This window comes from Leopardus geoffroyi, chromosome A2 (assembly GCF_018350155.1).
Source record: "Leopardus geoffroyi isolate Oge1 chromosome A2, O.geoffroyi_Oge1_pat1.0, whole genome shotgun sequence".
NCBI lineage: Eukaryota > Metazoa > Chordata > Mammalia > Carnivora > Felidae > Leopardus > Leopardus geoffroyi.
In genome coordinates, this window is record NC_059331.1 from 149,446,437 (window position 1) to 149,462,706 (window position 16,270).

Sequence of the window (16,270 nt, forward strand, 5' to 3'; positions counted from 1 at the left end):
AGCTGCTTCAGTTTGGGTAATCCGGAATTTCCAAGATAACCTAGTGCCTTGCAACACCTACTTTTGTCTTCTACAATGTGATTTCTGAGGAACTCGCCAGAATCTCCACGTTAGGGAAGTAGCCTACACCTTCAAAATGACCAAATGCCGTAATGTGTGGTAGTCACAGGAGCCTTCCATCGGGGATGAAAAATAAGATCCCTGTGGAGAAGGCTGTAGGGAGCATGTGGAGCTTCAAGCTCAAGTGGGAAAAGAGATAGTGCTGGTTAAGTGAGGGTAGAGGGTGGATTTCAAATGGACTCTGTCAATCCTGGATTCAGTTTTATGCTTTAGTGAGGCTGATTTTACTTAATTTTAGATCATGCCCTTCTCTGTTGGTTATAAGATTTAGAGCTTTTGGCCCCCAGAAGTATTTTGTATAACCGAGTTAATTGAAATATTGAAAAACCGCATGTGTTGGGTGTAGTAATTGGCCCTAAGTGCTGTCTGAAGCAAGACACCAGTGAATTTTCAATTGACTTTAAAGCAGAAATTGTTTGCTGTCACTCGATATTAAATGAATCTTAGTAGTGAATTAAGGGATGTTGTTTTTATGCATCCAAAAAGTTTTTCAGAAGACTTGTCATCATGAATTGCTATCAGTTGGGATGGGATTATCTTGTATTTTGTGGGATCTAATAAGACATAATTAAGAAACAAGCCGTCACAGTGTATAATTGAATATAATAAAATCGGATTAAAAAGTGTAATGTAGATTCGGTTATGCTTTGAGTGAAGCCATATCTTATGTGATTATATAGTGATACACATCTCAGATATTTAATGTGTGATTTTTTTCCATGCAAACTCAGAATTACGAGGGTCTCTCTTTTTTTATAATTCATTGGACCATTTATAGACGATTCATCATATACAAAGTGCTCTTCATAGTAGAATAGGCTTTGAAGACCACTTCACAAGTTGTTTTATATTCTTGATCTCTTTTCCTCTTCTTTAGTTTGGAGTTACACTCTACTCTTATGTAGAACTGGCTTTAGTTCCCCTACTGTCAGGCATTTCTTAGGTTGGTTGTTTCATGCTTTAAAGGAAAAGAAAATCTGACTCTCAGACTTTGAAATAAGGGCTAAGTAGATCATCTAATAGTGTAACCTAAATGTTTTTGTTTAAAAGCAGTTTGGGAAAGAAAATAGGATTCATGTTTTCAAGAATCATGTCTGTTCTAGGGGTTTTTTTTTCTGTCTTGGGATCAATAACCAAAAGGAATATTCTAGAACGCTCAGTAAGCTAATGGTTTTTTTTTTTTTTTTTTTCCTGTTTGGAGTGAGGGTCCAAAACTAGTTAATCCTTGTGTTTTGGGGTTTAAAAATACTTACTTTTTGCCTTATGACAATATGTTATTCTATTTTGTAAATAAAGTGGACCCCTTGTCTGGTGCTCTTTCCATTATATGATTAAAAAAAAATTCATTAGGATTGTCCTGACAAGAGTGAAGGTGGTACAGGTTGAGGGGTTCAGGTGCCTGATGAGGAAAAAGTACAAGGGCTCAGAGACTGCTAGCTTCTCTAAGAGGCCTTATTTCCCAGGAAGGGTATCACTGGGTTTTGATTCCTGCTGTAGATTGTGCTTTGAACAGCTGTAGCTTCCTGGTAAGTAAGTGATTTTTGGATATGTGGGACCTTACTTGTGATTAGTTTTTCTGAGTTGTTTGAAGGGATTTACATCAGTTGTTTTTGTTATTCCTGGAGGAGAGGTCACTGGATACCAACAAGGAATGCCCTTAGTAAATACTTAAGCATATTAACTGTTTTCAGATAGCATGACTTAATACTAATTGTTCTGCAGGGGTCACCAGAATTCAGGTGTATTACGTTAAATATTTCTTCTAGCAGGTTAGTTATCTGAGGCTGTATTAGGCAGTTAATTCTTTTTTTTTTTTTTAATTTTTTTTAATGTTTATTTATTTTTGAGACAGAGAGAGACAGAGCATGAACGGGGGAGGGGCAGAGAGAGAGGGAGACACAGAATCGGAAACAGGCTCCAGGCTCTGAGCCATCAGCCCAGAGCCCGACGCGGGGCTCGAACTAGCGGACCGTGAGATCGTGACCTGAGCTGAAGTCGGACGCTTAACCGACTGAGCCACCCAGGCGCCCCTAGGCAGTTAATTCTTGAGGATTTGTGGAGAATCCGTGTTGCTGTGGCTAAGGGGTATGACTGATAACATCCGCCTTGAGATTTTAGTGAACCAAAATAATACTGCCTATGTTTTGCAGGGTGGTGTATAAGTCTGCTCGAGCTGCCATAACAAAACACGGACTGAGTGGCCTAAACAGAAATTTATTTTCTCAGAGTTTTGGAGGCTAGAAGTCCAAGATCAAGGTACCAGTCAGGGTTGGCTACCTCATTAAAGCCCCATCCATATGACCTCCCTTAGACACCCTAATCTCCAAAGAGTCACATTGGGGGTTAGTGCTTCAACATAAATTTGGTAGTGGTAGGGGGTATGTCTCAATTCAGTCTATAACAGCTTGTACTCTGGGGACTCTTATTACTTTGTTAAAATACCCTAAAAGGCTTCCAGAGTGATAGCCTGTTACCACCTATAGGTGGTCTTGAGTCTAGAGTCCTGGGCAGGCCACTAATTTTTCCTGACTGGTCGTCAACCTTTCTACTTGCTTTTCTGGCTTATAATATTTAACAGTCCCCTACTAACCCTTTAATACAAATACTTGTACTGTTGATGCTCTTCAAAGAACTGCTCTCTGGTCAGGTTGAACTATCAAAGGGCTTTCTGAGAGGAGGAAATTAATGAAACATGGTTTGATTCATTTCATCCTGTAAATTCCCCCAATTCTATCCTTAGATTAAAATGGATCATTGGAAATCTTCATGTTAGGATTATGTTCAGAGTCACAATCTCTAGGTCTGAGTTGTGTTTTAATGTTCTGTTCTTGAAGGAATTTAGAAGAACTGACCATATAAAATTTATTGTATTTACAAGGTGGTTGAAGACATTGTTCACTGTATTGTATATTGTATTCCTTGTTGTTGTTGTTGTTTTAAGTTTTTATCTATTTATTTTGAGAGAGAGAAAGAACAGAGAGAGGGAGAGAGAGATTACCAAGCAGGCTTTGCACCGTCAGCGCAGAGCCTGACATGGGGGTTGATCTCATGAGCCGTGAGATCATGACCTGAGCTGATAGCAAGAGTCAGATGCTTACCTGACTGATCCACCCGGGCGCCCCTCTTCCTTGTTTTAAGTGAAAGATTTTTTAGAATTTAGTGTGCTTCCTCAGCAAAGGAACTGGAATCTATACTTTTGATAATGAGAATTATTTAGCTACATTTCACTTTTTGTATGGCTAGGAACCTCACAGTTAGATTGAGGGCTGATTTCATATCAGCTGTGTTTGGGTATGACCTGCATACCTGTGTTCTACATTCATGTGGCATTGTTTTGTCCTGTATTTCCTTAACTAGTTATGTTTTCTCATTGATATTTTCTATATTCTTGTACAAATGATCTCCAGTCCTTTTTGGAAGAGGTTGAAGAGAAGTAAAATGAAACTTGAAATATTGTTGAATATTCGCCATTCAGTATTCACTAATAAATACTGGTTGAGGGGTGCCTGGGTGCCTCATTCGGTTAAGCATCTGACTTTTGGTTCTGGCTCAGGTCATGATCTCACGGTTTGTGAGATTGAGCCGGCATCAGGCTCTGTGCTGGGCATGGAACCTGCTTAAGATTTTCTCTCTCTCTCTGCCCCTCCATGTATGTGCATGCACAAGCGCTCTCTCTCTCTCTCTCTCTCTCTCTCTCTCTCTCTCTCTCTCTCAAAAAAAAAAAAAAAAAAAGAAAAAAATACTGGTTGAAAGCTATCATTGTTTTTTGAAGTTTTTATTTTTTTAGTTATCTCTCCACCCAACATGGGGCTCGAATTCATGACCCTGAGGTAAAGAGTCACACACTCTTCAGTCAACTGAACCAGCCAGGCACCCCAAAAGCTGTCATTCTTTGTTTGGGTGCTAATCCCCAGGTGGCATCAAAGAACACTTTTAGAGTACAAGTCCACAAAGGTGTCCCTTTTCTGGCTCTCGGCTTCCTACCTGATCTCATGTCTATCACTGTCCCCTTCCTTGCTTCTCTGAAGCCACACGGACTTGCCTGCCATTCCTTCTTTCTTGAACAGGCCAAACAATCCCCTGTGCATCGTGAGAGTCTGCGCATCTTCCCTTTTCTCTGGAATCCGCTTCCCCAGATAGTGTCCCTTCTCTTTCCCTCATTTCTAGAAAGCTCTGATCAAATGCCATCTTTATCTGAGAGGTTCTCTGGCCTCCTGTGTAATACAGTTCCCCTCCTCCTACCGTCCCTCTGTGTTTTCCATAGCTGCTTCTTCCCGGGCTGCCGTGTATTCTGTATTTCTCTTGTATCACCTGCTTCTCCCGCGAGAATGTAAGGTTCCTGAGGGAGGGATTGGCTTTATTCACCTGCCAAGTAGTAGGTGTTTAATCACTATTAGTTGAATGACTAAATGAACCAAATAGGGTCGCTGTAACTATTATTCGTCCTTTGCTAGAGATTTCTGAGCAGGCATTTCTTTGCGCGAGATAATTTAGTAGCAATTGTCTCTTCCGGCAAGGAACTGCCCTCCCTGACCCCTTCAGATCCTGTATCTTGCTGCTGCTCATTATTTAGCTTTTCCTAAGCACTTTTAATGTGCCACACACCAGAAGAATATAAAGAAAAGGTCTGACCTCAGTTTGTGAATAAATATCTTCAGGAACTTTCGAATGGGGGGAGGCTTTGGGCTAACAGTGTTGTGATTCACAGATGATGTATTTGGTTCCTAATAATGTATCAGCCCACACGTCAATGGCACTTTTTATTTCACCCAGCACATTCATGGACTTTGCCAATCACAACCACCTGGTGAGGCAGGTACACTTACTGTCTTGTCTGTCTGACAAGGGAAGAAACCCACAGAAGTTGACTTGCCCAAGTTCAAAGAGCTTGAAAGTTATAAATGCCTCATGGTTGACATATATGAAGGGAAGAGGAAAAACTTCTGGTACATTCCAAATGGTAGTATTTTTGGTTTGTGGTTCTTTGTTGCATCCTCTCATTTGTCTTTGATTGAAGGTTATTGTTTCTCTTGAGTGATGGGTTACCTTTGGGTGACTAACCTTATTTTTATAGGTGTGCTTTTTCTGTTACTTGATCTCACTTTTGTCTTTTTTAAGAGTAATAGCAACTTTTGTGTGCTTTTCCCATGTCTGGACTCCATTACTCTATTAAGTCCGAAGTGAAGGCAAAATTGCTCCGTAGAAGGAGTCCATGATGGTGACTAGTTATTTTCCTTTCAAAACACTTGACTGACTACATGGAAACACAGAAGCTGGTATAAAAAGAGGAAACTGACAAATTCAGTTTTAGATCTGTAGGTTTTTAGCTTGGGTTTAACGCTCATGCGTCTGGCTTGCTTAGAGCCGATGGTTATGAGTTCACTAGAATCATGTAGTATGTGTCCCTACTAAGTGCTGTAAACAGTAACTTAACATGTGTGCTATGGCCTTTTTTTTTTTTTTTTTTTTCAACGTTTTTATTTATTTTTGGGACAGAGAGAGACAGAGCATGAACGGGGGAGGGGCAGAGAGAGAGGGAGACACAGAATCGGAAACAGGCTCCAGGCTCTGAGCCATCAGCCCAGAGCCTGACGCGGGGCTCGAACTCCCGGACCGCAAGATCGTGACCTGGCTGAAGTCGGACGCTTAACCGACTGCGCCACCCAGGCGCCCCTGTGCTATGGCCTTTTGAGCCCATTAGGTAAATAAATTCCTTCCTAGGGATTAATTAGTCATGGTTAGAGATGCAATTCATCATGCAAAATGCCAGAGCTGTCTTAGTGAAAAATTCTTGGTGATCCAGAAATGTCTCTCTGTCTGGCCTAACTAGAATTTAGCGTAGGCTTTTGTGTTCTTCCGTGAACTTGGCAAGTTTGTAAATCACAATGGTTTCGAGATAAGAGTGGGGAAAAAAAAATCTAAAGAGCGATTCGCCAACGTAAATGCATCTTGGGGTGGCAACTTCAAATCGTTTCCTCTCTGCTTATGTCTTTAAGCTCATACTTCTTGTTCATACTCAAGACTGTTAGAGCTCTTAGCAGCTTTTTTAGTACTGTCCGCATCTGTACTCATTCACTCGTTTCTTCACATGTGAGCTGTAGCTTGATTAGGAGCTGAAAGCACAAGAAGTAGGAGTTCATAACGTGCACAGTGGAAAAGGCATGGGCTTTGAAGTCGCGTATAAGCTTGAAGTCGGGGTCTGATGTTAGCTGTGGGTGTGGAAGCAAGTTACTGTACCTCTCTGTTCCTCTAATTCCTTATCTGTAAAAAGGGTGGTGATAACCATCTCACCAGACTCTTTTGAGTATTGTCTTAGATTATGTGTGCAAAATAACCACCGCAATCCTGGCACGTAACAGACACTAAATAATATCCTGTGTTCACTTTCACCTGCCCTTTCCCAAGTGTATGACACAAGGATGCATGTACATTTTTGTGGTTCGTTTGAAAATTTCCCAAGTAGATGAGTGAGAGCTGGCTTGTCAGCATTTATTGTCAGTGGGATCTTGGATAATTTTTGGACTCAATATTTACAAAAATGCAGGTACTTTTAGGCCTGGTTATTTAGAAATGTAGTACCCATGTTAGAGGATATAGAAGCCTTTTACTGGGGTGCCCAGGTGGCTCAGTCAGTTAAGTGTCCGACTCAGGGCTGATTCTGGCTCAGGTCATGAGCTCATGGTTCGTGAGTTCGAGCCCCGCCTCGGGCTCTCCGCTGACAGCGCAGAGCCTGCTTGGGATTCTCTCTCTCTCTCCCTCTCTCTGCCCCTCCCCCGCGCTCATGCTTTTTGTCTCTCTCCAAATAAATAAAACTTAAAAAACAACCAAACACCTCTTCCTGTTTGGATTGGTCACAGCACATTAGGAATGTTGTGTTCGGTTCTAGCACCACGTCTTGAGAGGCAGGACAGGGAAGCTTTTAAGGGCCAGACCGCTCAGGCTTGCGGACTGGCTCTGCTACTTAAAAGTTCTGTGCCTCCGACGCACAACTCTGTTTCCTGTCTGTAAACAGAGGGGTAATAATGGCACCTACCTCCTAGGGTTGTTGTCAGGAATAAATGAGTTCCTATGTGGAAACCACTTAGGTTAATGCTGAGCGTACAGTGAGCTCTATGTGAATGTTCGCTGTTTTTGTAGGGACTTCAGAGCAAATCCACAAGGATGGTGGGCTGTGTGGGAGCCATGTTGTGGGAGAAACGGTGGAAGCAGTTAGAGATGTTTATGTAACCTGAGAGAAAAGTACTGAGAGTGCATTGCCATCGAAAGAGAAATTGTACGGAGGAGGGAATAGACTTCCGTCACCGCAAGAAGGTGGAACTCAGATCGATAGTAGAAATCATCAAGAGGCTGCTTTTATTGTAATGAAAGACTTTGTAACAAGGAGAGCTGTTAAGAATTGCAGTGAACGGCTTTGTGAACTGGGGAGCTGTCTGTGTCCGTGCCACACAGGCTTGCCAGAAGGCTGGGGAGAGGTTCGCGCCCTGGCTGGCAAGGTGACCTCGTTGGCAGGTGTTCTCTCCTACCCTGCTATCAGTCCGGGTCCAGTGACTGGCTTCCAGGAAGATAATTCCACGCTAAAATTTGCCGGGTTTTGGTAGCAGGCCTGGAAACTTTCTCCCTAGAATTCTAGTCTGCTCTTACGGTCTATCGTTCATTCATTGTGCAGATACTTATTGTGGGAGACATTGTATTTCTGGTCTCAGAAAAGAAAACAGGTTGGAAACGCCGTCCACTACGCAGTCTTTGAAGGTACCCAGTGAATGGCGTTTCGTTATTGTTGGGGGCCATTCTCCTTGTGTTGTTTCTGAAGTTCTCTTCAAAAAAAAAAAAAAGGTTTTTTTAATGTTTATTTTTGAGACAGAGAGAGAGCATGAGCGGGGCAAGGGGAGAGAGAGAGAGGGAGACACAGAATCCGAAGCAAGCTCCAGGCTCTGAGCTGTCAGCACAGAGCCCACATGGGGCTCAAACTCACAAACCACAGAATCATGACCTGAGCCAAAGTCGGGACACTTAACTGACTGAGCCACCCAGGTGCCCCTGTTTCTGAAGTTCTTAGGAGCAAAGCACGGAATGCCCTTTGTTTGAGAATGTCTTTGTTAAGGATGTTTATTTGGGTGTTTGGAAGACAGAGATGATCTGTCCCTTTAGAAAAATGGGAAGGCATGTTTACTGTCCGGTATAGAAGATGTAGTTTTCTAAGCTGAGGGTTCCTCTCTGGTCACTCACAGCGTATACAGGCACGCATTTGGGTCCAGTTGCCTAACCATCTTGGGACTAGGGGCCTGGTGGTGGGGGGCTGCTGCAGATATGCTGGTGCCCTTGCTTCTTGCTGTGCTGTGAATGACAAAGCCCTTTGCTTCTGACCCACGAGTTTTGTGTCTTCTAGCAGCATCCATGCAACTCTGGCTGGCTCACTTGTTAGCTTGTGGGTAGGATAAAATCTCAGACTGTCCACAGTGCTTGACGGCAAAGAGGAGTAAGGTGAGCCAGAGAGGTTAAATCCCATGGCCAGTGCCGAATGACCTACTGTTTTGGGGGTGATGGAATTCGAACCTGTGTCTCCAAAGGATATTCTTTCCATGACCTTGTGGAACACTGCTCTTGCCTTTACTGCCATCACTGCTGTTCCTGTGACAGTGATCGCCAGCTACAGTTTGTTGCGTGCTGGTGACTGCCAGGCCTTGTTTGATCTCCTTTACTTCCCATCAGCAGCCCTCCAAGGAAGGTGACCGTACTGTCTGGGTTCTGTAGGCGAGCAAAATGAGATGCCGCGACCAAAGTCATATGGGCAGTAAATGGTGGAGCCAGGATTCAAAAGGTACAGGGAGGATGAAAGAGGGCTCCCCCCCACGCCTCAAGGGCCGTTAGGAGGGTTAAACATACGTTTTATGAGGTGCACAGCACTGCTGGTTTCTGGCCACTATAACAAACCTTCCTAAAGGCTATTATTATTGTTATTATTAACCTTGGTGCCTTTTCCCCTTCTAATTAAAAAAAACAAAAAAACAAAAAACTTTAGTTTTGGTCTCTCTTGCTGACGAAAGGCAGAATGTCATTCAGCCCGGTTCACATTAAGAGGATGAATATTAAAGGGGCGCAAACCTGGCACAGGCTATTTCCTTATACAAATATTTTCTTTAAAAATGAAAATAGGAGCTAAAATCCCCTATAGACCCAATTTACTTTTAATCTTCATTTTAGTAACCCTTTCCATCTCATGAATAACTCCTAACGCGACGGTAATGTGTTACAGTGACAGCTGATGCCTGGGAAGGTGTCCTCTCTGGGCCTGACATTTTCTTTAATGGTAATGCTCCTAGTTAATGTAAACAATGTGAGATGTTTGGCATGTTTCCTTCCACAAATGGTGGTGGAGAGGAAATCAAAGCATTGTAAAGACGGCAAACTGATCCAGGGTAACTTTGACAAATCCGTGTCTGTGTGCTGTTATAAGGGGAAATGAGAGGTAGATACCTAGGAACTCTTCCCTTTGGGACAGCTGACAAATTGAAGGCCTTTTCTGATTGTGCTTTACTTTAGATTACCAGCCTGGAAGGTTTCAGATTTAAAGAGCAAAGTTATGTATCATAGAAACAATAGGAAGACATGCTTAGCTCCCTGTACCTACGTGTTGCAAGTGATATTCATAGCGCCATCGTTGAGGCCATATTCCCCCTAGGTTCAACACTCTGATTCGTGTTATGAGTCAGATACTTGTGTGGGACTTTCTCCCTGAAAGTAACCTTGGAGGTATGGTGGTCTGATATATGATCACCACTTGACAGAGGAGGATACAGGATCTGGCAGGATACAGGCCTTCCTTCAAGTCTTGGGGTTCCTACTGCGTTGCGTTCCTGAGCGAACACCACAGCCCTTAGAGGCTTTGCCTTTTCCTTCGTTATATGTCTTGTCCTGTCTGCACCTCCCTCACCCCCGTCCCCGCCATTTGCTGCTAGAACTGGTCTCTTGGCATCCCTAACACATTTACACAATTCTTTTTAGAGCTGAGATTGATGTCAAAGACTGGCCTGCTGAATCTCTCTGTAAATTGGAAAAGAAGTTTTATATATTATGTGGCTCATGAATTAAGATCTCTTGCTCTAAATGACAGTTGGGGAAAAAAACTGTTGTACAGTATTTTGCTTGTGAATATCTGGAAGTAGATATGTGATTGATTCACTGACAGACCATCTCTGAAAGCAGTTCTAATGATGGACTTATAATTGATTGCATCCATCATTGAGAGCCTAAACTACCCCCTTCCTAAATTAAAGATAAATGAAATAAGCTATGCTGAATGTATAAGCTGACAAATCTGAGGGAATTTAATGAAACTCTAAATTACCACAGCCAACAGATAAGAGAAAAGGGTTTCTTTGTTGCTGATTATAACACTAAATAAAAAAAATTTTTCAAAAAAAGATAATGAAAGAAACAAAGATCTGTGGCCCACATATCAAACTAAGTTATTGAAAGGTTTTTAATAAGTGTATCTATCTCATTCCCTGGTTATTGTTGATTTATATCAATCTCATTAGTGCTGTTGGAAGAATAGTAAACGTAGGGATTGTCTTCTAGTGTAGCTTATATTATTGTTGTTGTAACGTACTTTAGAATCGATATGACTTTATTTCCGGGCTGTTGGGGGCTCTGTGCCAAATTTAGTTCATTTAAATGAGCTATTTGGAATGTAGTTCTTCAGTGTATAAGTAATTTTATCAGTGAGTACACTTTTAGCTGTTTGTAAAAGACAGGTTGAGGGTGACTTAAACAGTGGGTATTTGTTATCTCCCCTAACAAGAAGCCCTGAGGTAAGGCAGTGTAGAGTTGGCTGCTTTGGTGGCCCAATGATGTCACAGCAGTAGCCGGCATTTCTCTTGGCTTTCCCTTCCATGGTTGTAAGGTGTGTGAAATATTTGAGTATCTTAGCGTTGTGTAATAATCGGGAAAAGGGACCTGCCTCCAATTAATCTTGCAAGAAAACTCCTGGAGGCCCTTAGGTCTCATTGGTCAGATTTGCCACGGATAAGGCGAATGGAATTACTGGGATTCACTCAAGTGATCAAGACCCGCAGTTCATGCTGCCTCTTAATGGATTAAAATTGGTATGCCAGGGAAAGAGTGAAAGCCTCCTTGGATAGGCAAATAGCAAATCCACTTAGATGGGCTACTGAAATTTGCTATGAAAGTGGTTTCATATTTTCTGTTAGTAACTTGTTTTCATTTCCTCCCTAGTTAGTTAGATGAATGTGCCAGCATATTAACTTGTCTTTTACTGTTTTGCTTTTAAATGAATTTTTAAAAAAAACGTAGATTTTTGAGAGAGAGAGAGAGAGAGAGAGTGAGAGTGAGTGCATGCCAGCCAGGAAGGGGCAGAGAGAGAGACAGAGGATCCGAAACAGCCTCTGTTCTAACAGCATGGAGCCCGATGGCGGAGCTTGAACTCACGAACCGCGATATCATGACCTGAGCCGAAATCGAGAGTCAGACGCTTAACAGAGTAAGCCAGCCAGGTGCCCCCTTTTTTACTTTTAAATTTGATTCGGCTTGATATAATCTCTGTCTTCACCAGGACTCTGTCTACCAGTGATGATGTTGAAGACCGAGAAAATGAGAAGGGCCGCCTTGAAGAAGCCTATGAGAAATGTGACCGTGACCTTGATGAGTTGATTGTACAGCACTACACAGAGTTGACGACAGCCATTCGCACATACCAGAGCATCACAGAGCGCATTACCAACTCCCGAAATAAAATAAAGCAGGTGAGCCTCCTTCCCTCCTGTGATGTCGCACCGCATCTACCGTTAGTAGCTTGTAGAGGTGCCACAGTGGTGGTGAATGGCCATGGTGAGTGATGCGTAACGACGCTTTTCAGGAGTTTTGCAAGTGTCTTTGAAAGCCTGGCTGCGGAGGATCACAGAGGGCATCCCAGGCTTGCCTCTTCCCGATGTCTTATCCTTGGCTTCTGCTGCTCCTTCTCCTTGCCGTGTGAAATGGTGTGGAGGAGGTGGCCTCAACATGAGGATACTGAAGGGCCTCTTGCTATTAGAGGCTCCCATTTCTGTGTATCAAATGTATGGCATCTGGTCCTATCCCACACTGTGTGTGTGTGTGTGTGTGTGTATGTTGCTGTAGCAGTTGAAACATTTTTTGAAATTTCGGCTTTCACTCTGTCCCCTCATTTGAAATTGGTTGTGATTTCTATGCAGTCATTGTACATTCTTCGTATGATTTTGAGAAGAAAACCTAACTTACAGATTATTTCAACATGCATTTATGGATACTGGCATTCTTGAATATCGTTCTTCAGTAGTGACGAGCATATATTAACTTACTTACATTTTGTCATTTTCTTAATATTTTGCAGCAATTTCTTTTTTTCTTTTCAATTTCTTCATTCTTTTTTTCTTCCTCCCCATCTTTCTACGTCTTGCCCCCTTTCTGTCCCCGCCCACCTCCTTCCTTTTGTAGTAGATCCCTGAAAAACTCTTGGTTCCTGGCTACCAGGTCTTTACTGCCTAAAGGATAAAGTGGGCTCATAAAGGGTATTTTTATATTTGGCTGGAGGGATGAACTGACCTTTAGGTGCTGTCACGTCGTCATATGGTTTTGGCCATGTGTTTCGAGGGTCACTCCTTTTTTATTTTTTTTTTTTTAATTTTTTTTTTTCAACGTTTATTTATTTTTGGGACAGAGAGAGACAGAGCATGAACGGGGGAGGGGCAGAGAGAGAGGGAGACACAGAATCGGAAACAGGCTCCAGGCTCTGAGCCATCAGCCCAGAGCCTGACGCGGGGCTCGAACTCACGGACCGCAAGATCGTGACCTGGCTGAAGTCGGACGCTTAACCGACTGCGCCACCCAGGCGCCCCGAGGGTCACTCCTTTTAATACCACTCTGATGGCAGTAATTGCTACCACTTAGCACTGCTTGTTTGCCAGGCATGGCTGTTCCTCACTCAGCAGACTAGGATGTAAACACTGGTCTCCCTTTCAGGTCCTTGCTGCTGGTTTTCAGACATCTTTTAAGTGGTAACCTCCCTTTTTGAAATGAGCTGTCTTGTGGAACCCCAATATGTTAGCTGCCTCTTGTTCGGTGTTGGGTGAGAGATGCAGGGCCTCATGCTTGATCCCCTCCTTAAAAGCCTGCAGCTGCCCTTCCAGCACCTCTGCGGCCACAGGGCTGCACAGACCATTTGCAGCACTCTGGCTGTGCTGTTGATCGGTCAGGGAGTTCCCTGCACTGTGCCCGCCTGGTGGTATCTTCCCCGCCTTGTGCCCGCCCGGGGATATCTAGGCTCCCAGCTTTTTCCTGCATTTTCTTTTCTGTCTTCTAGGCCTTATGTTATGATTTTCTAAGCAGAGACCTAAATTATTCTTCTAAGAATGTGGTTGATAGTTTCAGCCTCTCTGAGTACTGGTTGAGAACCGGTAAGCTCTTAACCTATTTTGAAGCAATTTGTTGACCTCTTTACCTTGTCAAATTAACTGGGAATTTTCAAAAGGAGTACTATAATTCTTAGCGTTTACAAATGATGAGTTCATCCTATGGATTTATCTGTGAAACTAGGTAAAGCTGTAGATCAGTTTAAAGTAAACTGTAGTCCATTTTGACCCAATATACTAAGCTCGAGAGGAGTCAGAAAATGAATGTTCAGAGGTGCTGGCCTTCTGGCTCTGCCCCGGGGAATCCCAGGAAGGGTGAAGGTTTGGTATCTCTGTTTTCTGATTAGTTTGCTTGGCTGAAAGGACTTTGTCATAATGTCAGGGGAAGCGCTGTGGTGGTTTCTGCCTTGACCCCCTCTCACTTGGAGACGATAGCCTCTTTGCCTAGAGAGTGTTGGCCGGTTTTGAAAAGAGTCTCATCTTGATTATTTCACATTTACTTTAGTGGCCATAGTCTGTCCACCATCCCCATTTTTAAGTACGTTGGAATTTTGAGCGAGAGAAAATAAAAAGAAAACTTGGTGTTTGTTACATCAGACAGTTGTCAAAGTAAATGTCACACAATTCTGTTATGAATTAGCTTCAGTATTGAGAAGAGAAAGGCTAACGCTCTTTTCCAAAAAGCCTCTAGTAATTGATAAGTAAGAGCAGAAAAATGTTGGGGGGGGGAAAAATGAAAGCGAATTTGTTTCTGTTGTATAATTTGACAGTTTTGTAATGTGAAAGTCCATTTCTTATCACCAAGGAAACACTGATGTTTTCTTCCGAATCTTTCCCTGTCATTTTTGGTTTTTAATTGTTACTTTGGATTGTATGTAAAATCTCGGTGTATGTAGGTGTGTGTATTTTTAAAAGTGGGGATGATTGTATAATCATGGGGCTACATGATTTCACACCCAGCAAGATACTGAGAATGTATAGATGTGAGTTGAAATTTTCTTTCTGCTCTCTGCCAAAAGTAATGAGGATTCATTCAACAAATACCTGTTGAGTGCTGGCTGTGTGCCTGGTTCTGTTTTAACTGCTGGGGTGACACCAGTAGAAAACACCTGTCCCTGTCCTCATGGAACTTACACGTTACAGGAGGAGATGAAAGGAAAAAGAAAGTGGGTGTTATTTAACAGCAGTGATTTGGTCTCTGTATAAAGTGCCTGTTTGGTGCTGAGCGTTGCTCTAAGCTCTGGGGTCTAGAAGTGAATCAAACAAATTCCTGTCCTTGTGGAGTTTGCATTCTGCTTTACATTCTAGTCAAGGGAGACCCCACTATAAATTAGTAAAAGGCTGTCTAACAGATGGTAAGAAGTGCTGTCTTAAGAATCCAAGAGCAAGGAAGGGAGAATAGCGAGTTGCTGCTTCAGTGGCCTAGCCGGGCAGAGTTCACTGAGGTTACATTTGAGCCAACACCTGCAGAAACTGAGGGAGAGTCAGGAGAAGCGCCTCAGGAAGAAGGCATGGCAGGGGCAGCAAGGTCTTGAAGCAAGAACATGATAGGAGTTTGGAGGAAGCAGTGAGGAGGCCGTTGGGGCTGAAGCAAAATGGGGTGGGGAGAGGTGAGAGTGCTGGAGAGAGAGGGCGAGGGAGAGAGAGAGAGAGAGAGCTGGTGGGTGAGGTACAGTGTAGTGGGTCAGGTCACGTGGGGTTTTGGTGCCTGTAAGGACTTTGTTCATAACTCTTTGTGACCGGAGACCACTGTAATAAGCTTTTGAACATAAAACCGGCATGATATAACTAACGTTTTTTTTTTTTTTTTTTTTAATTTTTTTTTTTTTTCAACGTTTATTTATTTTTGGGACAGAGAGAGACAGAGCATGAACGGGGGAGGGACAGAGAGAGAGGGAGACACAGAATCGGAAACAGGCTCCAGGCTCTGAGCCATCAGCCCAGAGCCCGACGCGGGGCTCGAACTCACGGACCGCGAGATCGTGACCTGGCTGAAGTCGGACGCCCAACCGACTGCGCCACCCAGGTGCCCCTATAACTAACGTTTTAAAAGGGCTAGCTGCTATTCTGAGAGTAGATTTTGGTGGGGACCAAGGCAGGTGAAGGTGTTCATGTTCATGCTTTTAAAGCTTGAGAACACAGAACTGTTTACATTTCCCGCTATGTTAATAGTTTCGTATATGGATTTATATTGGGAGGATCTATGTCCTTGGGGATATTGAGGTGACAGACAGAGTTGACTCTTTTCCCAGGTAGTCAAGTCTATTGGGAATGTTTTTCTAGATTAAAAAATTTACATGTCCATACAAGAGATATATATGATTGATCAGGTTGAGTGATGTGGATAATCAAAATACTTAGGCTACCCTATTATTACTGTTGAACACATATTGATATCAGTCAGAATGAGATGTTAGTGTACCAGAAAACTTCAGAAGCCACAGGTACTGCCAGTGTCTCATAGTAATGACTGTTCCAGCAGCGGCACCAAAATAGAGGGATATGAATGGATACAAGCTGGGAACTTGGGTAATGTTTGAATTTGAATGTAATTGTTGGTCTTTGAATTTGAGTGTTTCCTCCATGCTCTACTAGGTAGAGGAGAGGACATCAGATTCCTTTAAAGATACTAAGTATCTGTCTAATGTTTATCACAGGAGCTGGAAGACCAGGGAAAACAGATACTTGTCTCTCTTGTGAGGTGTGCACAAACACTTTACGATTCCCCCCAATTTCAGCTGCTCTGTTGGTACTAGATGAGACTG

General features: G+C 42.9%; 1 protein-coding gene across 4 annotated transcripts in view; it reads left to right on the forward strand.

The window, feature by feature from the left end:
* The window catches only part of EXOC4 (exocyst complex component 4), a 766,053-nt gene that overhangs the window by 12,776 nt on the left and 737,007 nt on the right, over window positions 1-16,270 (forward strand). For all 4 annotated transcript variants that reach the window (XM_045495680.1, XM_045495681.1, XM_045495683.1 and 1 more), the window contains exon 2: window positions 11,693-11,882. In XM_045495680.1, coding sequence (XP_045351636.1) covers window positions 11,693-11,882 — 190 coding nt within the window. The remainder of the gene's footprint in view (window positions 1-11,692; window positions 11,883-16,270) is intronic.